The sequence below is a fragment of the Pollachius pollachius genome, assembly GCF_949987615.1.
Source record: "Pollachius pollachius genome assembly, chromosome: 12".
NCBI classification, from domain to species: Eukaryota; Metazoa; Chordata; class Actinopteri; order Gadiformes; family Gadidae; genus Pollachius; species Pollachius pollachius.
The window spans coordinates 15,647,658-15,673,471 of NC_136945.1; the positions used below are offsets into that span (position 1 = coordinate 15,647,658).

General features: G+C 44.6%; 3 protein-coding genes across 3 annotated transcripts in view; 1 reads left to right on the forward strand and 2 right to left on the reverse strand.

The window, feature by feature from the left end:
• The window catches only part of uba7 (ubiquitin-like modifier activating enzyme 7), a 33,173-nt gene extending 28,647 nt beyond the window's left edge, over window positions 1-4,526 (forward strand). Inside the window, exons 22-24 of the mRNA XM_079747264.1 lie at window positions 908-1,009; window positions 2,025-2,116; window positions 3,735-4,526. Of these exons, the coding sequence (XP_079603390.1) occupies window positions 908-1,009; window positions 2,025-2,116; window positions 3,735-3,867 (327 nt within the window). The 3' untranslated portion in view covers window positions 3,868-4,526. The remainder of the gene's footprint in view (window positions 1-907; window positions 1,010-2,024; window positions 2,117-3,734) is intronic.
• A 479-nt stretch (window positions 4,527-5,005) lies between these two features.
• inka1b (inka box actin regulator 1b) lies at window positions 5,006-7,550 on the reverse strand. Its single transcript, XM_079747267.1, has 3 exons — window positions 7,419-7,550; window positions 7,144-7,192; window positions 5,006-6,095 (listed from the first exon to the last, which is right to left on the reverse strand). Exons 2-3 carry the CDS (start codon window positions 7,144-7,146, stop codon window positions 5,139-5,141), a joined length of 960 nt encoding a protein of 319 aa, XP_079603393.1. The 5' UTR covers window positions 7,147-7,192; window positions 7,419-7,550; the 3' UTR covers window positions 5,006-5,138.
• A 1,959-nt stretch (window positions 7,551-9,509) lies between these two features.
• Window positions 9,510-24,861, reverse strand: LOC307083396 (guanine nucleotide-binding protein G(i) subunit alpha-2-like; the record flags this gene model as incomplete). Its single annotated transcript, XM_079747266.1, has 8 exons — window positions 9,510-9,718; window positions 10,168-10,321; window positions 10,886-11,015; window positions 12,031-12,159; window positions 14,515-14,675; window positions 16,584-16,725; window positions 17,187-17,229; window positions 24,744-24,861. 8 exons carry the CDS (start codon window positions 24,859-24,861, stop codon window positions 9,528-9,530), a joined length of 1,068 nt encoding a protein of 355 aa, XP_079603392.1. The 3' UTR covers window positions 9,510-9,527.
• Window positions 24,862-25,814: the final 953 nt, after the last annotated feature.

Here is a 25,814-nt window from a genome sequence, read left to right on the forward strand (position 1 = left end):
TAAATACCAGGGGAAAACCTTTTCAGAAAAAAGGGAACGAAGGGAAATATGCTCCCTGAACTCTGGAGTCAGAGGTTGTTTACTGCGACACCGCTCTGCAATTTGGCACAGAGTCTGGAAAAGAGCCCCTTATGGTGCTCGTCCACGGCCACGAGCAAAACATTTACATTCCAAAGCGGTGGCTTTCATGGCTGTACTCTCTGTCTGTAGATAAGGCCAGCCTCCATAGGCTCCCTGGGAGGCTGGAGAAAGCCGTGGTGGTTCCAGGGGTTAGACCCTGAAGGAAGAGACACTGGCTCTCATTCACCCGACGGAAGCAGGGTCTTGACCCGGGCCCTTGGGGTCAGTGTGGCGGGGCCGTGGCCGGCCTGTGATCAGCATCAGCTGTCCCCGCATATGTCACCCCACTTGGGAGCTGCTGGAGATTGAAACACATGCACCAAAGCACAGACACTCACACTCGCACACACGCACACATACACGCACACCACACAAACACACATGCACTGACACAGACAAATTATTAATCTTTTATGCTCTGAGCGTTTAATTTAAATTTAATGTGTGTGTGTGTGTGTGGCTGTGTGTCTGAGAGTGTGTATGTGTGTGTGTGTGTATTTGTATGTTTGTGTGTGTCTGTGCGTATGCATGTGTGTGTGTATTTGTATATGTGTGTGTGTGTGTTCATGTGTGTGTCTGTGTGTATTTCTATGTGAGTGTGCGTGCATGCATGTGTGTATATTTGTATGTGTGTTTGTGTGTGTGTTTTTGTGTGTGTGTGTGTGTGTGCGTGTGGGTGTGGGTGTATTTGTGTGTGTGTGTGTGTGTGTGTGTGTGTGTGTGTGTGTGTGTGTGTGTGTGTGCACGTTCATGAGTCTGACTCCATGTGTGGCGCGTCTCTCGGCAGGTTGCAGGAAGGGAGTTTACCCTGTGGGACGACTTCCCGGTGGAGGGCCGACGGGACGCGCAGCAGGAAATGACCTTGGAGGGGCTGCTTATACATATGAAGGTACAGGCCTGACTCCCCCACGCAACACACACACACACACACACACACACACACACACACACACACACACACACACACACACACACACACTCACACACACACTACCATATACACAGACAAACACAAACACACACACACACACACACTCATACAAACACACACACACACACACACACACACACACACACACACACATACACTCCGACATACACAGACAAACACAAACACACACACACACACACACACACGCTGCGACATACACAGACAAACAGAAACACACACACACACATTCACACGCACTCACACATACACGGACAAACACACACACACACTCATATACACATACACACGATGTAAAAGCTCTGATTGGTTGATTGACCTCAGCTGCTCCATGTATAAAAGCATGGGTTGAGCGTCCCCTTTATATTAACCTGTTCATCGTCCTTCCACTGTTCATCTACCCTTTTTTCATTTTTTGTTTGTGGCCTTTTTACAGCTGCCTGTCAGTGTTTGTCAGTGTCTGTCATAGTGTCTGCTACTTAGCTACTTTACATCAACCGTAGACAGATCGGTCCCCTTCCCAAGGGAGTCATTCTCTGTATACTTAGAACCTGTATAAGCGTCGAGGTCATCTTCAGGATAAATGCCAGTGGGCCATCAGTCGTTTCTTCAATGCAAGACAATACTTGCCCTGAACTTAACTTTGGCTTTCTGGTTCCTCTCTAGTTGTTTTCCAAAGGGGAATAGGAATCAAAGGGGAAGAGGATTTTGGCAAAAAACAAAATACTCCCATTTTGCTCCAGTTGTATTTCTATCTTGGTCTCACCCGGACAGACCTTGTATTGTTTGTAGGGAGGCTTAGCGTTTCCCTTCTGAGGGGTTGTTTGTGGGTTGCATGTGTCCTCAAACAACCACCCTCTGATGGTCAGAGGAAGTGGGACTGGTTGGTGACTTCTCTGTCGTACACTTTTATTATTCATCCCATTTTAAAAACTGCTCTTTTAATCCTTTGCAGGCAGAGTACAACCTGCAAGTCAGCAGTCTGTACTACGGGCCTGCTATTCTCTACAGCGTTACCTCCGAACACAAGGACAGACTGAGGCAGAGGTATGTCTGATCAAACACAGAACCCAAACATGCAATTATCACACACTTCCACCGGGCCTGTGTTTTGGGAAAGCAGTGTGAGGAGCTAAAAATGGATGCACTCAAGGGCATCATTTTGTGTTCATTTTCTATTGTATATTTAATTATATGACATAGATATATATATCAGTGTTTTATATTGTTTGTTTTTTTTATTCTTTTTTTATTCAGAATAAGAAATGTGGGTAAAAAAGCGACTTCAGGAATGACAAATGTTTCTACGTCTTCAATATAAAAGCAAACACACGAGGACATGCACAAATGCACACACATACAAATACCTATGCACGCACGCACGCAATCACACATGCACACACACACACCGGTGTGCTGCACGCACCAGTGAGGCGCGGTGTGTGTTTGTTTAGACACTCAGGGCAGGACAGGGCTGCTTCCTCTGTGGTGGTGAGGGGGGACAGTGTTGAGGGATCTATCACGAGACCCCGTGGCTCACTTCACACCCCCCCGACGGAGAACCGCGATGTCTCCTCTTCGAGTTCCCCCTCGGGTAGTCTGTCCAAGACCCACAGAATAGTTTCATCTACCCTGTTTTCGTATTTCTTCCTTCACAAACGCCTGCAGCTGTCGGGGCATGTCTGGTGTTTAATAGTCCGTGCCACTTCTTCATCCTCATCTTCATTATAACCCTGAAGGTGGGGGCGAGCTCTCTGCTGCCAGAGACTCTCAGCACTGCGAGCCTTTCGGGCCCCGAGGACATGCATATATGCAGCAGCACAACACCCAGAAGCCAGCAAGATGAATGACTCACCTTTGAGTCTGAACTAGTATCTGGGGGATGATGCACAGCCATGCTGAAACCCCATCATCCTGTCCGACAATATTCAAATGTTCATTTCGTCTTGGGGCCCGAGACTCCCAGTGCCCACTTTTTGTGTTTACTTCATCTTTAATCTCCGGAGTGGCTGTTGTGTATGTTTATCTTGGCTTCTGTGTTGACACCCGGGTCCCAGGGGAGCATGGAGATCCTAGGGGCCCGGGGAGGAGACCAGGAGTAGGGTAGAGAGATCCTGGTGTAGCGGATGATGGTCCTTCTAGAAGTCACATCCTGGACTCTCAACCTGAGTACCTGCATCCTACACGTCCTGTGTCGGGTTGGGTTTGAGAGGAACTGGAGGGACTGGACTGACATGATAAACACACATCTGATAACGGCTACAGATGTCCTCCTCTGATCTGAACTAACAACACTGGAATGGCTGACAGACTCCAACCAGCTGTTTTGTTTTTTTAATGGAGAGGTTGACCTTTTGACACACTACACTTTGTGGCGAAATGATTATAATCAAATCAGGACTAAACTTAATAAAACACAGTGGCAAATATAACGTAACCAAAGAGCCACTTTGGATGATAAAAGAAACACAAAATAAAATGAAATAAATAAGAAACGACTTTGGTTTTCATCGTTTTGTATTTTATCAAATCAATGAATGAACTTAATTGAGCCTGAAATATGACTATATTACTAATTACAATGATTCAAATATTACTAAATTTAGCTAATCCTCTAACCCTATCCCCCCCCTAACGATCCAACCCTAACCCTTTCTCTCCTCAGTGTGTCTGATGTGGTGAGGCTGGTCACCAAATCAGATATTCCTCCACACACACACGTTCTGGAGATCTACGCCTCGTTTGCTGAAGACGAGGACTGTGAGACCGTTCCACCCATCAGGTACCTGTTCCAGTGAGGTCACTGAGGTCACCAGCGGAGCTCTTTTCTTCATTTCTTTTGAAGATCCAATGGTATAACGGTCAATGGGGTTTCAAATATTGGGCAGAGACAATTAAACTACAGATTTTTTCCTCCCTTCTGTCATTATGTGAAATTAAAGGTTTTAATGTGCTTGTATTTTTTAAAATAAACTTTTAGGCCATCTGTATGTTTTAAGTGCAATTGTGTCCAGTCACACAATTGCAATGTTCTATGCAATTGATAGGCTCTTCACTCCTATAAACCATCAGATGTACCAAAGACAGTGATATGCTTTCTCTTAAGTCTGAGGTTAAAACACCTCTATCCTGCCAGGCCTTAAAAACATCTATTATTTGGATTTTTATTACTACCAAATATTATTCAATTGTGGATGTTCTGGAGAACAGGATATCTGTAGAACTGTATTAGTATTTTAGTTTTCATGTAGGGGGCCAATTGTATCTGTATGTGGGGCTGTCAATCTGTATTCATTTATCAAGCTTCTCAGTGGCTCCAGCGGCCAAGGTAATTTGATCTTAAAGTTAATCAACGATGCAAATAGATTTCCATTGTTAATGCTGTGACTGTTTCTGTTGATGATTAGCTGCTTTCATGACCAAGTGTTACAATAAAGGTGAATCTGCCAATGAGGAACATTCGTCTTTCACTTCACTTCTCCAACGGGATTTGCATATAGAGAGAGAACCACAGAATGACGGTGCTGTTTCAGCCAAGTCAACTGCCTAGGTTTGGGGAACCTTTCGAACATGTCCTTCCTAGCAACCAGTGCTAGGAACAGCACACTCCGAAATCGCTCTCCTCCCTCCTCCCCACACCCACAGGTGTGTTCCTCTCACCTGCCTATCTGCATCACAATGCCCCCACCCCCACCTTGCCTTTTCTGCTCATCAACATACAGTTTTCCTGGACAAAGGCTGACTGTTCTCCACCCCTTTGCCCTCACATAGCTCCAAGCCATGGTATGAGACAGGCTTTCATCAGTGTGTTAGCAGGACACTGCATTACGTTACAACCCCCGTTTATATCGCCGATGAGCCGCATCGGGCGATATAAAAAACATATTACCTTTTTTACCTCTATGAACCAAATTCCGACAAACACATTTTTCATATTAAATAGAAAACCCCTTTTATTGCAACAGCATACAAAAAAATGTACCAACATACCAGATGTCAAATTCGAATATCCTTCTATATACATTTATGGAACAGGGTTCGTTCTCCAACGCAGTGACAGCGGCGTGGTTCAGATGTATCCAATGATATCGTTGCATATGATGGGCTGCCGGCTGCCGCTCTTCATCAGGGCGTTGAACTGGTAGAAGTCTGTAGAGTCCAGCTGGTGGATGCCAGTGTGCGACTGGTGAAAGAAGGGTTTGAGGGCCTGGAAGCCCACGGGGCAGGACATGCGCTTGGGGGCTTCCAGGGGCCGGCTGGCCCTGTTGGGGTCCACCGGCCGGCGCCTCACCTCCACCCCCTTGGCCCTCCCTGCCAGCTTCCTGCGCATGTTCCCCAGCAGGTCCTTGGCCAGGCGGCGTCCCGCGCTGGGCTGCAGCTCCGCCGGCTCGGGGCACTCGGGCAGGTCCATCCAGTTCTTGATGAGGTCGGCGAAGCTGTTGTCCCCGAGGACCAGCGGCGAGCGGTTCCTGCTGCGGCTCAGCAGCGCCGCCGTCCAGTCCTCGGCTCCGGCGCCGGCGCCGCACGCCTCGAACGACGTCCAGCGCTCCAGGCACGCGTCCGACGTGGACTTGGGCCTCACCCGGCCCGAGGCGCCCCGGTTGGTGCGCAGGCACGCCGAGGCGGAGACCCGCACGTTCCGGGTCCTCCGCAGCACCACGCCCTCGTCCTGCCACGACGCCTCCGAGTACCCCGAGTCCAGGTCCAGGCTCTTGCGGCTGCTGGGGGACCCGGGGCCCAGCCTCCCACCCCCTGCCGCCTCCTCCTCCTCCTCCTCCTGCTCCTCCAGGGGCCCGGCCAGGCAGCAGGCCGAGTCGTAGGCGCTGGCCTCGCTGGAGCTGGACACGCGGAGCCGCGTCAGCCGGGCGTCCCGGGAAGGCCGGCTCCGGCGTTGGCAGAGCGGCGGGACGGGGAAGGACCCCGCGCAGGGCGCGCTCAGGGGCCGCGGGCGCCCCGTCTGCTTCAGGTCCTGGAGGGTTCGGATCATCTGCTCGCCCAGGCACACGCTGGAATCACCAAGACACCCCTGGAACCAAGAGAGAGAGAGCTGGGGTTAGAGATGTAGGTTCTAGAGGTTCTAGCAGAACATCGCCCGGTGTCAGGGCCGCGGTAACAGGACTCTCCTTGGACGCCCGCCCGCCCCCCCCCCCCCCCCGTCCAGCCCCTTGGCTGCGCCTAGCCCCCGAACGGTTCCCTTATGTTCCTCGCCGCGTCGGAGCCAATGAGATTCTTCGCAGCTGAGATCACTGTGGATGTGTGGCTCTGTAACAAGGCGAGCATTCCTGACAAACCTCGGAGCAACTTTATGGGTAACGTGATTCAGATTGAGCTTCACCCGTAAAGTAAAAACACTGGAACAGGATGCACATTTCATGCAGGGAAATGTACCCTCCTGCTTCTTTAAGGAAGGAGAAATAACTAATCTTTAGAGGGACGGGAGCCAACATACTAACCCTGGTTTGACCACAGGATGCAGTGAGCTTTGGGGGATTATACAATAAAGGGCTGACCGGCACCATATAATGTCCATATTATGACATGTATAATTCTATGTATTCTTTTTCGTTGTATTGACTTTTAGCAGCAATTCTAGAGCCTAACTCCATTGGTGGAAGCCACCATGCCCGACACAGTGTTGTTATCACAGCTGTGGAGCTCTCGACCATTAGGTCCCTGGTGAGGCTTGGAAGAGGAGGGCCGACTACAGACGGAGTCCCGATCTACAACAGCCGCTCAACATATGATTTAGCGTACTGTACACACACACACACACACACACACACACACACACACACACACACACACAAACACATACACACACGCACGCACTAGCGGACTAGGTCTTAGCGACACCCCCGGCATTAACTTTTGTTTATATTTACAGAACTTCTTTATATGTCAAACTGTACGCAACCATACGACAACGCTATAGCTGTGTTTGGACAAATCTGAGGCTTAAATTCCACCCCTTAGTAGTAGGTTTCTTTTGCCGGTTGGTCGTGCAGAGATGATCATGAAGGCAATGGTTTTAAAAACAGAAGTTAAAAGAAGAATAAACAAACATAAATTCTTACCATGTTTGTTATGTGCCTTAAGTGGATTCCAAGAATTCGTCAAATATTCCTTTAAAATGAAAAACAAAAGTATGAATTAGTATAGTAAAATATATCATGCATATATTGCAGGCTTACCACACATTGAACACACTACAATTCCCAACTACAATAGACTGCACAACTCACCCAAAACATTTTGTTAATAAGTACAGTAATAGGCCACTATTCAATATAATGAAGGCCTAGTCATTCCAAAGCATAACATCAATTACTGTTATAAAAACAAGACTCACCTTCGCATAAATTTGAACATAAATCCCCAATGGATTAAAATAAATCAATTTGCGCTCCTAACTTCTCCAATGAACGGTTCTCTCAGATTGCGGAGGCTGAGGCCTGCCTGCAGACTTTAGTGAGGTTCAGCCCCTCCGCCGCAGCCAGTCAGAGGGGGGCTTAGAAACCAGCCAATAGGAGGACCCCTGAAACAAGACACTTAGTTGAATTGAAGCATGTCGCTTCGAGGGGACCCATGTGGTCACCTTTCACTATAACATATATATATAGAGAGAGAGAGAGAGAGAGAGAGAGAGAGAGAGAGAGAGAGAGAGAGAGAGAGAGAGAGAGAGAGAGAGAGAGAGAGAGAGGAGAGAGAGAGAGATATTGCATCAAGATATATTCAGTGATCTTATACATTTGAAAATAAATAATTGCCATAATTACAGTAAATATTCAATTATTATTAGTTTGGTTTAGATAAATTGTTGGCAAACTAAAATATCTTTGCACTCTGAATCGCCGATGCAACTTACTTGAAATTCAGAAGCCATCGGGGATCACACGTCGCCATCTCGTGGACCACCTCGTCTTCTCCTTAAGTGATCGCCCTCGTGAGGTCAACCGATTCCACAGTATTTTGCACCTCGGTCACTCAAACGCTCAACATTCCATCCATTGTTGAATGCCATTGTCATGCAATCAATGTATAGCAATGTTTTGCAATGCAAGCTACGCCTCTGGTGATCCTTCAATTACTATGCAGATTGTGAGAAAATTCAAGAGAAAACATGCATTTTACCTTAAAAAATAACAGGGCATTTCAGTTGGATTCACTTTTAAACTATTAGGCTATGTTGTTATTTTGGTGGGAATCTTATTTCTAGTTGGCAACCTAGATATGGGCTTCAGTTCCATTCAGGCTGCAGATTTGTATTTTGTTGTGATACACATTCAAATAAAACAATTCAATCTGTACCTAACATAAATTAACCCCAACAAAGTATTCTGTTGTATAAGTATTCACTCAAACAAAGCTATTTATTTCCAATAGCGTTTCCCAAACCCAAAGTGTGTCCCAGGATGACCCATTTTTCAAAGGACCACACCACAGAAAGACCTACCAAAACATGATTTATTTCATGACAGTGGAATAGATTTGATATGCTTCCTAGTATAGTGATAAGAGTATTTGTCAAGTGAACTGACTATCAGCAGAAATAGCCCTAGTTCATACTAAGACCGCAGGCCAAAGCTCCATACCGCAAACAGATAACAAGGCAAAATACAAAACAAAAAAACATTTCATTTTAGGAGGAAATATTGGCTTTTGAAAAGCCTTGCACACTTCCTTAAATGACGATGTACGTGTGTATTTATAAGTGTGAACATATTAGTCCTTTGTCATTAAGACGATTTATCAATGGAATGTTACTCAATTAGTGTGACATACAGGCTAGTGAAGCATGGACTGTATAGTAGAGACTATGTAAACCCTTACCCTTAAAACACGTTTCCCCCAATGCTGTTGGATTTTGACAATCTAAAAAATATGTTCGGTTCATTCAAATCTTTCAATAAATCAAGAAAAAGTAAATCCATGCTTATCAGGGACAATTTACTGGTTGTCTAGCTCTAGCATGTTCTCGAAATAAAAAATAAAATAAGGTTGAAAAAGAAGAGTACAAGATATCAAAAACGTAAACTATAATAAAGAAAATGAAGAAATGGCATTTTGTTTCTGCGGTAGCGTTGGAAACCAGTGTTATGGAAGGCATACTGATTTAGCTCCATTTTATATTCATACATCTGCAAAACATAATCGTTTTTTTCTATTTCCTACTCGTATACAGCGCGGTAATTATATCCCATAAACAAATGTAATTAAAAACCCTGTCTACATATTTCGGAAAAAAAAAAAATCACACGGTCGGTAAAATTGTCTATCGATAAAAAGTCTCAAAAGAACCGGTAACATTATGACGCATGTGACAAAGGAACGCATTGAAAATAATCAAACAGTTAGTGAGTGACGCGTGTCACTGTTCCCACCCAGTGATCAAACCCCCAACCCCCCCCCCCACTCCCCCAGCGCGATGACATCACACGGCGGCGTGCTCCCGCGGCATCTAGAAAAGTCCGCAGTCCTTCAGGTTGTTCTTGATGATGACGTCGGTGACGGCGTCGAACACGAACTGCACGTTCTTGGTGTCGGTGGCGCAGGTGAAGTGGGTGTAGATCTCCTTAGTGTCCTTCTTCTTGTTCAGGTCCTCGAACTTGGTCTGGATGTAGCTGGCCGCCTCGTCATACTTGTTGGCCCCTGAGGATGGGTAAAACACACACACACGCACACACACAGACACACAGAGGGTCACACAGACACACAGACCCACAAAGACACGCACAGACACATATACAGACACACACACACATATACATGCACATTTTACAATTGATTTAAGTCCACATAAAAGACAATTAATACAGGGACAACATTTTTTTAAAGTGTACATTGACAAAATCATGTTTAAGTAGCAGGGGTCTTCATAATACAAGCATCAATACTCAATACACACACACATACACACACACACACAGAGGTAGGTCTTAGAAACACCCCCGGAATTTTTTAAGATTTAAAGAACTAAAGATTCAAGCCGTCCACAACCATACGACAAAGCTAAGGCTGTGTTTAAACTAATCTGAAGCCTAACTCCCTCGGTCAAAGGAAAGCACAAGTATCTGAAGTATTGAAGTATGTCACCTGACCTGCGTATTCTGGGTAGCAGATGGACAGCGGGCTACGGGGGATCTTCTCCTCAAACAGGTCCTTCTTGTTGAGGAAGAGGATGATGGAGGTCTCTGTGAACCACTTGTTGTTGCAGATGGAGTCAAACAGCTTCATGCTCTCGTGCATGCGGTTCTGGAACGAGAACGAGGGGCTTGGTAACTGGTTTACTACATCCAAGATGTTTGTGATGTCGTGTGCATAACAAGAAATCCTTTAAGGAGAATTTACTTTTGAGCCAATTACTTTAACAATTGCCTACAAGTACGTTGCGGATCCCCAATGTCCACATCATAGCAGTAGGCATCCTTGAACGATCCTAGATGTATCCTACGTGCATCTCCTTTAAATCCCAAAATTCGGGAAGGCCGCCAGCAGGGGGCAATATTGAGCAAACTGTCGGAAGTGGACGGTGCACAGAAAGCACATAGAAGGTGTTAGGAGTTTTTTTCTTCAGTGAATGAACGCACCCAACTCCAACCCTCCTGCTGATACTTAGTAGTGTTATGAAAGGCAAATATATCACCGTGAAAAAATAACATGTGTTTTAACATACGATGCCTCCAGGGTCGTACGGAGGCATCTGTTTTACAATGCGTTCCCATAAAGAGGGGTAATGTATCCTAGCTCTGGGGTCACAGACCCATATGGTAGCGCTGCGGCGCAGGCACCGTGCTGTGTTCAGTCCTTCTTTCTCACCATCTCCTCATCCTCGGCCAGCATGAGGTCATACGCGCTGAGCGCCACGCAGAAGATAATGGCTGTGACTCCTTCAAAACAGTGGATCCACTTCTTCCTCTCGGACCGTTGGCCACCCACGTCAAACATCCTGCCGAGAGAGAGGAAGTAGAGTGTAAAAGAGTTTGTGTGCGTCAGTGTGTGCGCTTGCACGCACATGCCGCGCGCCTGCACGTGTGTTTGCGCGTGCACTTGTGTACGCGTGTGTGACCGTGTTTAAGGTCACTAGAAAGTCAATAGAGGAAAGAGCGAGAGGGCCAGCGGAGCTGAGAAAAGACAGCCTCATTTCTCTCCCCGCCCCAAAACCGACTGCGACGCGGGGTGCAAAGTCAGGGTCTATTTTTGGCTGCACATTAACTTCTTAATGAGGTCTGATGCGGTGATCAGGACGCGGGTTTTGGCGTGAAGGTCAACAGGACGATGATGCAGAGGTTAAAGACAAGGGGAACCCTTATCTACTGAAAAAAAATCTTTGTTGTTACATCAGACAGATTCAACAGCGAGCAAAGGTGAAAAAAATATTAACCCGTGTGGCGCCCTTTGTTGATGAAAGAGATGAGTGTGTGGGGCAATCAGATTGGTTCCGATAGTTACTTCTCGGAATTGAAGTGAAATCTAAAGCAGTGACTTTCGTTTTATTGATTCTCCATCTATTATTCAGCCCCCAAAACGCCTCAGAGGCCGCTTTACGAGAATATAAATGCGAGAGAAAACAAATCACGTCTGATTACAGATGGCCCTTTCAGGGTCTTGAGCCAGAGGCAACACAACAGGCCAGACCTCTCTGGCTGATTAAACCCCTCTGAATGTTTTATCTGAGAAACAAACATTCAAAATGAACAACATCTCCCTCCCGTTACCACATAATATCCCGACTGTGTGTCTTGTGTCTTAAGTCCTGCACACATCATTCAAATTCATGTCGCAGCCTTCGCCAAAGTGCCAGGGATTCCTTGAGCAAGGCATGCCAACCGTTGTCCCACTCTGCATGAGTGTGTGCGTGGGTGAATACGAGGCATTACATGTAAGCCACATTGAATGGCTCTAGTGGCTTTTAAGGGACACTGTCTGTGTTTTCAGCCCAATTACGCTGATGTCGGCCTCACTTGAAGTGGAGGTCCTTGAAGGTGAAGTGGGTTTCCACGATGCCTGTGGTCTTCACACGCGTCCGCAGCACGTCCTGCTGGGTGGGGATGTAGTCCGCCTTGGCTATCCTTTCCAGGTCGTTCAGGTAACTGTGGGGGTAAACAGCACAGGTGAAGCACAGAACCCCACACGCTAGCGCACGGAAGGCACAGGCGAGATGCAAGAGTTGTAAAGAGAGAGAGAGAGACGAAAATAGCACAAGGTTTTAAAAATAGACCCCTATAAAAAGGTCCCTTCTCCCTCTGCTCCAGTCTCCCCATGTTTCTAAGCCATTGAGGCGTATTGTGTTTTGACCAACTGTGATTGATATGCAAGATGGATTTCTAGAACCAATAAGGGAAGAGATGCCCTGATTAGTCACATACTAGCCAGAGGTGGTCTCAAATCTAAATCATCTCAGAGGCAGGCGCAGTCCACTAGAGACATACATTGTCACAGAGCACTTCACTCACTAATAACTGACGGACGGCTATGGCATTTCTGAGCATAACTCAGAAATTGTTGCTCTTAAATCTTCCCAGGGATTTTAAAGACCACCATCCACTTATATTGGCATGGGCTCCTGTGGCTGCAATAGTGAATGAATTATCATTTCAGAACAGTGCCGTTTACTTAACTGACCTTCTGTCCACGTGAAAAAATGTCATTAAGGGGTTGAGTGTGATGGTTGGTTTGCACTTATCTATAACTATAAACACTATAAATACACTGATAGCCCCCCCGCCCATGAGAAGCTCACAGTGGCGAGATTACCATGGCAACATACTGCTTCCCCTTCAGTAGTATGTACCATATTGAAACACAATCACATACAAAGAGAGAGACAGGAATTCCAGCAGTATTCTAATAAAAAAATATGGCTTTTATGTTCCTTTTGGTTTCTTTAATATAGAGGTTTTTTCGGTTAGTCTGCTATGGCAGAAATGTGAGTCAGCATCACTGCAGCTTGTGTTTATCACTATCTTACAGGGATGGAGCATAAACACAGTGAGCAAGCATTGGCAAGCTTCTACGAAAACACAGACACATTAGGTAAAAAAGATCTGAAAACAAGATGGCGTTTTGATTTAATGTGAGGTCGTCCAATGAATATTCAGAGATCATCGCAACAAAGTTTGGAAATTGAACCGGTCTTAGAGGCGGTGATAGAGTGTCTGATAGAGGCTGAAGGACACAGCTTGCTCTACTTGGCCAGGCATTACATCACCGCCCAGGCCTGCTGGGAGACCTGATGCTTTTAGTGGCTAAGCCAAGCTCCACTCCAGACGCACACACACACACGCAGGAAGATGATAGTTAATGCTATCTCTATCATACAATTTCAGTCCATTTGACTATAAAATATTAACAAACACGGATAAAAAACGATTTGTTCAACAGAACTTGCTCTTACAAGAAACATATTGTATTTAAATAATTCAGTCACTAAAAATGACATTTTTACGTGATACTTTTTGCTTGACAGTAAAACTGGTAACCTGCCCGGACTCAGCATGAACCTGGAACCTCTTCGCCACTCAAGATAAAGTCACCTTTTAATGATCCTGCTCCTTATATGGAGCTTTTCACAGGTTCCTGATTATAATTATTTATAACCTCATACTTCTAGTCTTTTTTCCCTAGGTGATTTCACAAGTAAATTAATCTCCTTGCATTGACTGCACAGAGCACCGAAACATAAAACCTTATCTTATATTTATCAGAGCTAAACAATATAATCATGATAAAAGCAACTTGGTAGGAGGTATGATTGAGTTTCTTTTCTTTCTTGTAACAATTCTTACCATTGATTTCCTTGGTTTTCCCTGAGGTGTGTTTCTGCAAGGGTTAATTAGTTAATTGGCTTTTGGCTGTGTGTGGTTAACTGATTGCTTCAGCAGCTACCAGCTGTTTTTTAAAGGCCAGTGAGAGAAGCCCAGTCCCCACTTCAATCTCAGCACAATGTGTGTGTGCGTGTGCGCGCGCGTGTGTGCGTGCGTGCGTGTGTGTGTGCACGCACACATACATACATATAAAGGTTATGTTTAATTACACGTATTATCCTTTCAATAAAGTTGTCGTGTGTATTTAAGCTGTCCAAAACAGAGGCGGGAGGCGGTTCATTTCACGTCGTCCCCGTGCCCCTAACAACGGACCTCCAAACTCGTATCCATAAACACGTATCCTGAAGGGCTGATTATGGTTCCACGTCGACGCAACGCAGGGACCACGCAGACACTTCGACGCAGTCGTGAACCTGCTTTGGTTCTGCGTCGGGTCTTAGTGAGTTGACCAATCACAGTCCTTGCTGGTGCCTCGACGCAAGGTTACAATTTTTAGGAGGCGCACATCAGGCCCTTGTGAGGGACGCAAGGACGTAAGGGGTCCGTAATTCCCCTTAAGCTGCGTCGAGGTGGAACCATAATCAGCCCTTTAGACACGTCCAGCCGTGGCGCTTTACTCACTAGGCGGCCGAGTCGTTGAGCTGGTACTCCCGCGAGCGGGTGAAGCAGCGTTGGACACCGCGGTCGGCCCACAGGCGCCTCATGACGCGGGACAGGTCCTCGGGCAGGACGGCGTGCTCCTCCGCCTCGGCGCACAGCACAAACACCTGCCGCGCGTCGTCCTGCCGGGCGCACGCCGCGTTCACCGAAGAAGAAGACAAAACGGTGAATTAAAAAACCTAAAGTGCAATCCATGTTTTCCTCTGGGGAAGTCTTGATTGCCTCGTCATTCAGGGTCGCCCTCCATGACTCCTCAGGACACTTTGAATAAAGGTTGAATGAATAATAGAGCTGTATGCAAATCTATGGGCTTCCGTTGCTGAAGAAGGAACCGTTGGAGTGTGTCTTAGAACTGTGTTGCATCTCAGGGGTTGGTTTGCTGTTTCGACGGCTTAGGGTTAGTGGATGTCATAACGCTGGCCTTTGAACTCCTTTGAAACTTGAAATGATCAAGAACACATAAAAGTGACTAGACCTGTGCTGTGTTCCAGTACCCATACTATCCGTACTCAGTATACATAGTTTGAGTATGTAGGGCGTTCCAATTAAGATCGGGGCAAAAAGAAGTGTACTGAAAGGACCAGGATGGTGTACTCAAAACGGTCAAACCGCGGAGTGTGGATCGATGCACACTTTTCGTACTCAACGGCAGCCATCTTAGCTACGTGGCGGAAGAGGCGGAGCCAGGCTGAGCCAACATCGGCGCATTTTCCACATAGCCTGCATTAATGGAGTCATTTTGTAGTTTTTACAGCTTTTATAGCTTTTTATAGCTACTATGTGTAAAGAGATCGCCGTTCAAAGCGGGATGTTTATTGTGGGGGAGGAGCCGTGGCGGCAGTCGCGATCGTAATTTCCGGTTAGTGCACCACGGAGTATTCGATTTAGAACAACACTGACATCTGAAAATCAGCGCTCTGAGTGAGTGTGGAGAGTGTACTACGTTTAAGTGTACTAATGGAAGTATGGATATCGGAACACAGCACTGGATATGATTATGTAATATTTTGTATTTACAGATTGGTTTATATTAAACCGAAGATGTTAGAGCAGGCTATTAAAGGTTTTTCCTTTTAGTGCAGAATAGTGTAGTGGCTACAAGGGTGGAGGTCAAAAGGTCCTTGGTTCGTGTATTAAAGTTAGCCCATTATGTATATATAATGCATTATATATATATATAAAACAAGCAAGGGTGGTGCTAAAATCATAGTAAAGGAGGCATTGTTGCTAAATGTCTTTGTTCCTTTATATTTATTCTCTCTAGCGATACTTATGAATATGTTTATTCATGAGTGTGTTTTCATGTACATGACATACAATAGTGTGTGTATTTAAAAAAGTGATACCTGTATACTATGTGCCGTGTGTGGAGGCTATGACTAGACACATCAATATGGTCACAGTAATTACATAGAGGTCTGCACAGGCTATCAAGAAAGAAATAATAGGAATGAGTATAAACACCATCAACACCACGTTTAGGGAGATGAGAGTATATGTGTGCGAATTCATTCTAATGTGATATATTTTGAGACTGCTCAAGAGAGGGGGAGAGCCAAAAGACATTTCTATCTTTCAGCCTTTGTCTTAGGGGAACCTGTCTGAACGCATAGAAGGTATACCAAATATGGATCAAAAGCAGCCAATTAAGGCCATTATCAGTTTGTAGATAGCTGGCCCTTTGTTCATTAATCTCCGCTGCTCCTGACACTGCAGAAACAAAGCAAGCAACAAAGAAAATGGGCCGTTGTGACAAAAGCCTTAAGTATATCTCTGCCTACTAGCCCACTTATTTATGTGCCTCACTGGAGGGCTTCCTTGGAGCTTAGAGGCAGGAAGCAAGGCAGTTATGGCAATATGGCTTTTAGGTGTTTTTTGGGTTGCAATTTACTCTAACAAAATGCAGCAAAAAATATCCTTCTTTCGTTCTGTCTGCAGCACAATGCACACATAAAACAGAGCATCTGTCTGTGCACATGCTTGTGTGATTATATACATGTGATACTGTATCTACAACTTGTACATCTTACCTCCCTTGCAGTGTCCCCATAGTCAATCTTAAGAGTGGTCATTGCTTTAACAATGGCCATCAGAGAGTGAATGGTGTTACTGTAGACCACTGCTCTGTACTGTTTACACTCGTCTTCTGAATAGCCGTCTTCATGAATGATCCTGAGAACAGAAAACACCAAACATAACATGTTTTTATGAAACGCTGTGTAGGAGTTGGGGAAAGATGTCAGACGTTTCGGTTGAGCGTGAACGTGAGCAAACCATGTCATTCCAGTCTAACACTGTTGAGATAGGGGATGATTGCCTGCACTATGTTTTGTAAAATAACGACTAATGGGATGTGGAAAATGTGACAGTCCATTAACCCCATTAGCTGGAATATGGCTACAGTATCACGTAAACATTACACATATTACACAATTGTAGAATATTATGATTATGTTATGGCCATGTCTCATGTTCAGACTAAACACGTTTGTTCTGCCAGAGGATTCTAGTCAGAACAACACAAGGAATCCATCTAGGGCCAATAGGCCAGGCCGTCACTACATATCTCTGGCCTGGATGGACGCTGGCCTTCTTCTGTTTGTCCAGACGGAGACTGCGTTTGTGTCACTCACTTCATCTGCTTCACGATGGTGCTCTTCCCTGACTCGCCCGCACCTGTTGGGACAAACAACAGATTACAGCGTGCTTCAGTGGCTTCCATATCTATACCCTCAAGAAACTAGTTTTTTACATGTGTGTACATGCCACACTTTTGCTGAGCCTGTCCAGGACTAATCTCTGGGGTCCAGTAGTCCTATTATTTTACAGCAGGATCTTTGGGGAAAGATGTCACAGATCCTTGGCCGGAAACCACGACGGCAAGGGGTCAAGTTTTCAGAATGGTCCATCTACAATGGCCAGTCTAAACAGTGTTGATTTAAAACCTCTACAGATGTTTTCTTGACAGTGTTACTACTGCTGGCCGATATTGTGTCCTCCAATTAGGCTCTTACAAATCCCAGCCTCTGGCAACATGATTGGTCAATAAATATGAAGTGAAAGGACGTGAAACGCAAATATGAGTTTGTCTGCCATCAGACTTTAGATATGAATCTAATACCTGATTTGAGAGATGACTCCAGGACAAAGCTCAGCAAAAGTGTGTCATGGTCACAAGTAAAACATACGTTTCATGCCCATATAACAATATAAATGGTTTTCAAATGATATTAATCTAACATTTGACAATATAATATCAACTATTAACTTTCAATCATGTCATCCATAGAGGTGTCCTCATCCAGGCACTGAGCTGTGCTCATCCAGTCGAAGCTGATCAGATGAGAGCAGGTTCCTCCGAGCTACCTCAGTAATGTCAGGGGTTTCCACATGCCTGTCTCCTCCACTGCTTCCTGTCATCCCCCCGTCCACATCCTGTCACCGGGCATTACCCCGGCCAGGGCCTGATGCCCCCCAGGAACGTCATGGTCGTCATGGTCACCCATTGTCAATAGTCTGGTCTGCCACCTGACTTCGGTGCAGCTCTCTAGGAGCAGCTAGGGTCGGAGGAGATTGGATGGTTGTGTAACCCTACGACAAATTCCTTTTTTTTTTGTCCAAGCCATACCTTGCTCACAATGTACCACAATCATAAATATCATAAATTATTAATAGTTTAAATAATGTAACCTTATTCTACAAAATTAATTTAGCCTACATGGTGAAAGAATCTGAAACGGCTCACAACACAATGTCAGCTGGTGCTGTTCTGTTTTAATGAAGATGCTATGCTACGTGAAAGTGACATGACGTGATTAATGTGTGATGAAACTAATGGGCCGGGATCAATGTTTTAATTAATCCCAAGGTGCACCTGTGGACATCTAATCATTAGGCACACCCGCATGGCAGACACGTGGAATCAGTTATTAGGATAGCAGACATGAGAAGCAGAGGCCAAGGACGCCACTTGATTATCAAAAACGATTGGTCAAGTACTACTCTTCGAAATTAGTTGACGTGACTGGATGTAGTATTGATTTTATTGACTTGGCTTTTCAAGCAGCGTGAGTGCTTGCATCTTGAGTCTAGTGGTGGACATAAGATGAATCCAGTATTTTATGTAGAGATAATGTACATGTAGAATTTTTGAATGAACTAGCTGCAGACTGCTCAGTAGTGTGGTGAGCTAGCTTGTGATTGGTGAGGCGTGCGATTAGCTCACTAGTGATTGGTCAGTTAGGTGGCTAGCTAGCTAATGATAGGGTCATCCCTATGTTCCCCAGATCCTATGTTCCCCGGGTGCAAAGGGTTAGGGTCAGGTTTAGGGTTATGGTTAGGGTTAGGGTTAGGGTTAGGGTGAGGGTTAACCCTAATCCTAACCCTAACCCTACCCATAACCAATCGGAGGAGAGACATTCTAACCAATCACAGGCGAATCAGAGGCGAAAAAGGCGGTACTTGCCCCTATCATCCTATGAAAAAAAGATTTGCTCACAGGGTCCTATGTTCCCTGGTCACATACAAAGCGGGGAACATAGGACCCGGGGAACATAGATACGCTCCCCTAATGATTGGTCAGAGGTGTGGTAAGATAGCTGGTGATTGGTCATGTGGGATAAGCACACAGTGCCCTCAGGGGGTCTCACTTGCCAAGGGAGGCCAGCTAACCATTTATTATGTTCCATTTAAATCAACCCAGTAGCCCCCGAGCTCTGTGGATTGAATTGCCTCTGACTTCCCAGGAATTAGCTGGGAAAGCTGCGGTAACATCATTCCCACAACTACCAGTTAGAATGTAATCCATGCTGGGCACTGGGGGCAGGGTGAGCATAACAAGTAAGGACAGTTAGATGCTCCTGTGGTGACACAGGTAGGATTCCCAAATTGTAAAATATCTAAAAGTGAGATAATACCATAGGAAGACCATCAAATAGTTTTTTTTCATTCGTTTTTTGGTTGTTGTTTGGAGTCCTTCTGTTATATCATGTAACAACATGACACAAAATAAGTGTCATCGCCTGAAATGAATAATCAACACTAAATGCTCCAAATCTATTTTGCTGTCGTCCATTTTTTTGGTCGTGTTGTGACTGAGCCTCCTCCTCCTTGTACATCAGCTGTCAGCCCATCCCCCAGGGTCGGACTTGACCTGTCACCTCCACCGTCCGGGTGTCAAGACTTCTTCCCTTCAAGCTGACAACCACGGTCATTGAGAAGGTTAAAACCTCCTGGAGGACTTTGTGACACTGACCAAAACACACATCAATGACGTCGCTATCGCTATTTACAGCTCTGGGCCCATTCAGAGGCAGCCGGCTGAGCAACAGAAAGTGGTGTGACATATTTATAGAATAAGGGATGTCACAACCCTTTCCCCATGATGAGCTGGGCAAGGTTGAGGGTCCCATGCTCTGAAAGGGATCTTAATGTGAGAGATACACTTTGATTTTCCTATTGGATTACATTATCTGAAGAAAGGCCTGAAGTCATCCATTATGCCACCTCAATGTATAATTTTCTTTTACCATAAAGGAACCAAATTAAAATTTGCATTAAGGCGCATGCTTGCTGCACACTGCCTAAAGACTGCCTCAACACTCATAACAAAATCCTGTTTCTACTGCACAGTTGGTCTCACATCAGAAACTTTAGCAGGAGATAGTTAGCAGGATAGCCACTGTCTGATATGCAGTCAATCTCCATCTTCCTGCCTTCTTCTGCAGATGGCAACAATCCCCAGACAACATGACCCGAATAGACACAGCAAGCTAAAAATAACCACTTATTCGCGAATCACAACACTCAGATGAACTCAATTTGGTGAGTTAGTAAACTGGTAACCGCCAAGCAGAGGATAGGAAGCACAGGTGTGCCATAGTAAGCCACTAGTGAGAAGACGGAGCGGGGGTGCAGTGTGGTGTAAAACCCTGCAACAGAAGAGATGTGCTGAAAGTAGGTCATCAGACTTGGAAGGCACCCTTTCACGTTTGGGACCACATGGGGGTAGAGAGGCGTGCCAACGAGGCTAAACTCAAACCGTTGTATACCCCTGAAATTGTGTATTAAATGCCCATGTACAATCATCAAGTACTTATGCTCAATGGATCAGCAGATCATGTTTTTCTTGTTTCAATATATTTTTGGAAAAAGGGTTAAATAAAATGGAGCAGATTGGACAGAATTATTCTGAGCCATAGATAGCAGCCAAGAAACAACCAAGAAAGATTTGACCAGTACAGTTCCAATATTCCCATTCATCTACCAGTAGGCCTACAAACTACTGTGATAAATTACCCCTAGTCTTCATAAAACGATATTATTCTGGTCTTTATATCTATTATTGTTTGAACTGACGTAAGCACTAACTAAGAGTAAGATTTATCACAGGACAATCAATGGTGGTTTTGTTTTGTAAAGTTCATGGAACCCAAAGGGGACAGTTTAAGTGTGAGTCCGAGCAGAGCAGAACAGAACCGGCACAGCAGCCATGCATCGTTATGATCGAAGCATGACTTCACTTTTCTCTGGGGGGACTTTGCTTAAAAGGTCAAAAACCTGAACGCCATTTTAAATTGACATTTACAAGTGTGAGCGGGATAGAGCACGGCAGCGTCGCAGAAGGAGATGGCGGCTCAGCGCTATGGAAACAAGGGCCACGCGATCACCACTTGTCACATTAGCTACAACACACACACACACACACACACACACACACACACACACACACACAGTGGTCATCGAACACACCAGTGTACAGTGTACCTGGTGTGTCGAGACACACACTTGTTTCGGTACCATAAGTCAGTGTTTATGTTTGTGTGTGACTGAACTGGGCTCAGATAGGCTTTCCTCAAGTGTACACTGGGGATAACATATATCTGATAAACTGTGAAATACGGATGCGTTTATTGGGTCTTCCAGATGAAATGGGCGGGGCCCCAGCCTCTCCAGTGTCTGTTCTCAGATAAAGAGGCATGCAGGAGCTCAACACATAGAGCAAGTTGTGCAGGTAGAAAGCCTTCCCCTCCAGGGGAGCGAGTCACACTAGTGTTAGTGTAATGTCAACCTGACATGTCCGTTACATTAAATTCCTGCTCAACTTATACACTCAGCCGCTAACAGACTGGAAGATCACATCTTGCTTGTTAGGTGGGAAATAACGTATTTCATAATTCATAGTACGTACTCTGTATGTGGCGGATGGGATGAGGCTGTGTAAAATGTGTTAAAGGATATATAAATATTTATGTATATATATATATATATATATATATATATATATATATATATATATATATATATTTATACATATATGTGTGTGTGTGCATATATATATAGCAGCTTTGTGTATTCATTTACAGTGTAATTAATAATTAGGCTACACATTATGTATGTATAAAAAGCCTAAATTATATATATATATATATATATATGTATAGATAAATTAAGCTGTCAATAGATAATTGAAGCTACTATATATATATATATATATATATATATATATATATATATATATATATATATATATATATATATATATGCCTATATATATATATATATATAGTAGCTATATAGTATATATATATATATATCCTCTAACACATTTCACGCCTCATCCCATCCCATCCATCAAACACAAAGCGTATACTATGAATTATGAAATATTTTATTTCCAGCCTAACAAGCCAGATGTGGTACATATGTATTTCTTTTAACACATTTCCCACAGCTTCATCCCAGCCCTGTGTGGGAGTATATCCCATATCATTCTCCTTAAATGAATAGTGGTTATGACTTGTGTTTCTACAAGATAACGCAGGTCATCATCAACAAAGCAACACGCATACACCAGTGTGCATAGATTAGAATGCTATGAGTTTCCACGTGCATTCCTGAACATTTCAGAAACATCTTCCCCCAAGGGTGTTGTCTTATTATTGGTTACATCATTGGTTCACATATGGTTCAAAAGATAAGCTCTGATGAAGGGCTTTTGCTCTGTTTTGCTGGATACAAACATGGACTGCACCAGATTATATGGGGAAGGGGAAATGCATCCGTTTCCTAACAACATTACCAAGGAGAAACAGTTATTAAAATTATTATTATACAAGCCTGGCTCCTAGCCTCACATTTCCATGAATCCATCCAAGGAGAAGCAGCATAAATCACATTCTGCCTTGTGGCTTAATATGAATTCACTCGCTCTAAGAATAGTTTATTATCTGGAGCTTAAATTAATGACATCAAAATCAATTACAGGTTTGCTATTATCACAAGTGACTCCAAGTTAGCACCAAGTCACTGAAATACATCACACAATGGGCCCAACCACATTATAATTACCTTCTGCTATAACCTGACTGCAAGCTCATTAATAGCATGGCAGCATTCCTAATTTATACGCATACTGGTGTGAAAAGACACCCGAAGAAAATCGAATAATTAAGGTGGTTTCTTCTGTAAATTAAATGGTGAGGGTCTCATCCCACTGGAATAGACATTACATTGGGGACCAAATCCACTCTCTGCCCATGGGAAAATGCCCTTTCATCCACTTTGGCAGTACATGACCGTACTTGAAGTCCAAACAGGAGACTATTCCTATATAAATGTAGTCTCCACGTCTCGTTGAATCCACTCAACGCTTTCACATCTGACGACCCCCAAGTTCACACTGTGGCAAGGTGATAGACTCCAGCAATTTCCGTGAAGCAATATATAGAACCCCAGTGTGTTCCTCTTCCCAACACAATCAAGCAGGCATACATTCCCTGGTACACACGGTCTCTCATCTACACACATACAAGGCCAATACTTCTGATCTACGCCATTAAAACACATTAATTTCCTCACGTCATTCACTTCTCCCCCCAAACCCTAGGGAAAGCATCGGATGAGATGATGCAGCACTTAAATCAAGTCAAAAATCCGGCATAGAGCAGACATTCCAGCCGCAGCATACTGAAGAGGACGCTAATTGTTCTCGCCTATATGTCTTAAAGGCGTGACTAATTTGGCCCAAGTGCAGCGGTCCTGCCTGTGGGAGGCTGGGAGCGCATCACTTGCGGATTGGTGTAGTTATCCGGTGGAAGGGCTTTGAGTCACGTCTGAGGTGCATGTGGGTGGATGTCAGTCGCGAAGCTGCAGAAATACATCATTTAAACTAAGGAGGCTTTAGGGAGTGCAGGAGTCATCTGTCTCATTGGAAGCCCATACTGACTCACTTCCTAACCCTGCTTGTATGTCAGCAGGAATATCAAAAGGTTATTACCCACGAAAAACCTACTCATTAGGGTCCACTGGTCTGCAAAAAATAACTTTATTGTGTTAAGCTATATCCGACCGAGAGAGAGAGAAAGAGAGAGAGAGAGAGAGAGAGAGAGAGAGAGAGAGAGAGAGAGAGAGAGAGAGAGATAGTTTACTACTCCTGACTGTCTTCCAGAATGACTTTTGTCATGACAACATCACCATTAACAGCTGGGAGGACAGTAAACAGCTGATGATAATCACTATAACCAAGTCGCATTAAGTACTATGGCCAACAGTAATATAGGGGTATGTCACTGTGTCTGTGTACCAGTGTCTGAGATGTGTGCATGTGTGTGTGTGTGTGTTTGTGTGTGCCTGAGTGACTGAGTGAGTGTGTGTGTGTGTGTGTGTGTGTGTGTGTGTGTGTGTGTGTCTGTGTGTGTGTGTGCGTGCATGCGTGCGTGAGAGAGAGATTGATTGAGAGTGTCTGTGTGGTGAGTGTGTGCCAGCGTGCGTGCGTGTTGCCTACTGCCTACTCAGCATAATAAATACAATCTATTAAATCTATGAATCCAAACATGGAAACATGACATTGTTTGATTTACTGTCTTGAGATTGGGGGACACATAGAATGTTGCTAGGTCTCATTTAAGTTTGTGTTCTCAAAGCAAGATAAACATTGTTTGATTTTATCTTTGACACCTTGCTATGTCGGTTATTAAGATACATATTGTATTATTCGATTTATTGCGAGGGAGGGTACGATAAACATTGTATTATTTCGCAAATAAAGAGATGCTGGGGGAACTGAATGGGTGTACAATCCACGACCCCACTTGTCCTGAGGTACTAATATGATATCTTAAATACAATGTTTGTGTCTCTATGATATTTTCAGACCTGAGGGTCGGTTGTCTTAACATATTGATCCTTACCCAAAAGCAGCAGTTTGACTTCCCTAGCAGCCTTCTCTCCGTCCTCCCGGAGGTTTTTATCAATCATTTTGGATCTCTCCGCAGCAGATTTATCTTCGGAGCTCACCGTACATCCCATAGTGCTGTAAAAAAAAAAACGCGTCCACCGACCGATTTTCCAAAGAAAAGATTTAAACGGTGCGAACAGAATGTCAAATTTCAATACCACTGCGCATCCCGTGCCAGTCCGGAGCATGAAGTCAGGTTGTTCAGTTGTTTCAGTCCAACCCCAGTGCTGGAAACGTCCGGAGTCATTTGATGTCCGAGCTACATGGCAGACATTGCAGGCGGCGTGTGTTCTGGCCCATTTCGACAGTGGGACGGCAGGTGTTACTGGGAGCAGGACGGTGGTCCTTCAACGTCTCCTTCTGAAGAAACGGTCTCACTTATCGGCCTGATCAAATCATCCGGTGGGCTACGTAATCTCGCCACTGCAGTCTCTGAGTATAAAGCAGGTATTAGTTGCAAGTTTCTTGCAACTACCCTTGAAGTGACACAAGACGGCGCAATAATCACTTTTCTTTTTCTTGTGTTATGAGTTGATCTGGTGTGATTGAGGGACCTGTGGACACTGGCCAGTGGTGGTGCCACGGGGGGCTGGATTTAAAGTGTGGGGAGCCGAGGTAGCTGCCAGTGGTTTCGTTTGAGATAATCTTGCTTTAGGCTATGTAGTTTGAGTGATCGTATAACGTTTCCTTTATTTGTAAAATTAAGGCTTTTTGATCGGTCTGCAAGTAGCATACATTCCACTCATTATGGGGGGTGTGGGCTTTGGGTCAGGATGTATTTGATAAGATGCATAATTGATGCGTAAATTTGCAAAGTGCAGGCATGTTTAATAGGTGTTCTACTATTGCATTTAATGTTTCCCCAACATCTACCTAAAAAGATAAAGACTGCCCCCAAATGGAATAAAACATCATGTTTTTTCTAAATATTACCATACATTTTCCATAAATTACAAACAAGCGTTTTAATGATTGGATTTAATATCCTTAATAATACAGCATTCATGAAGATTTTTGAATGCTT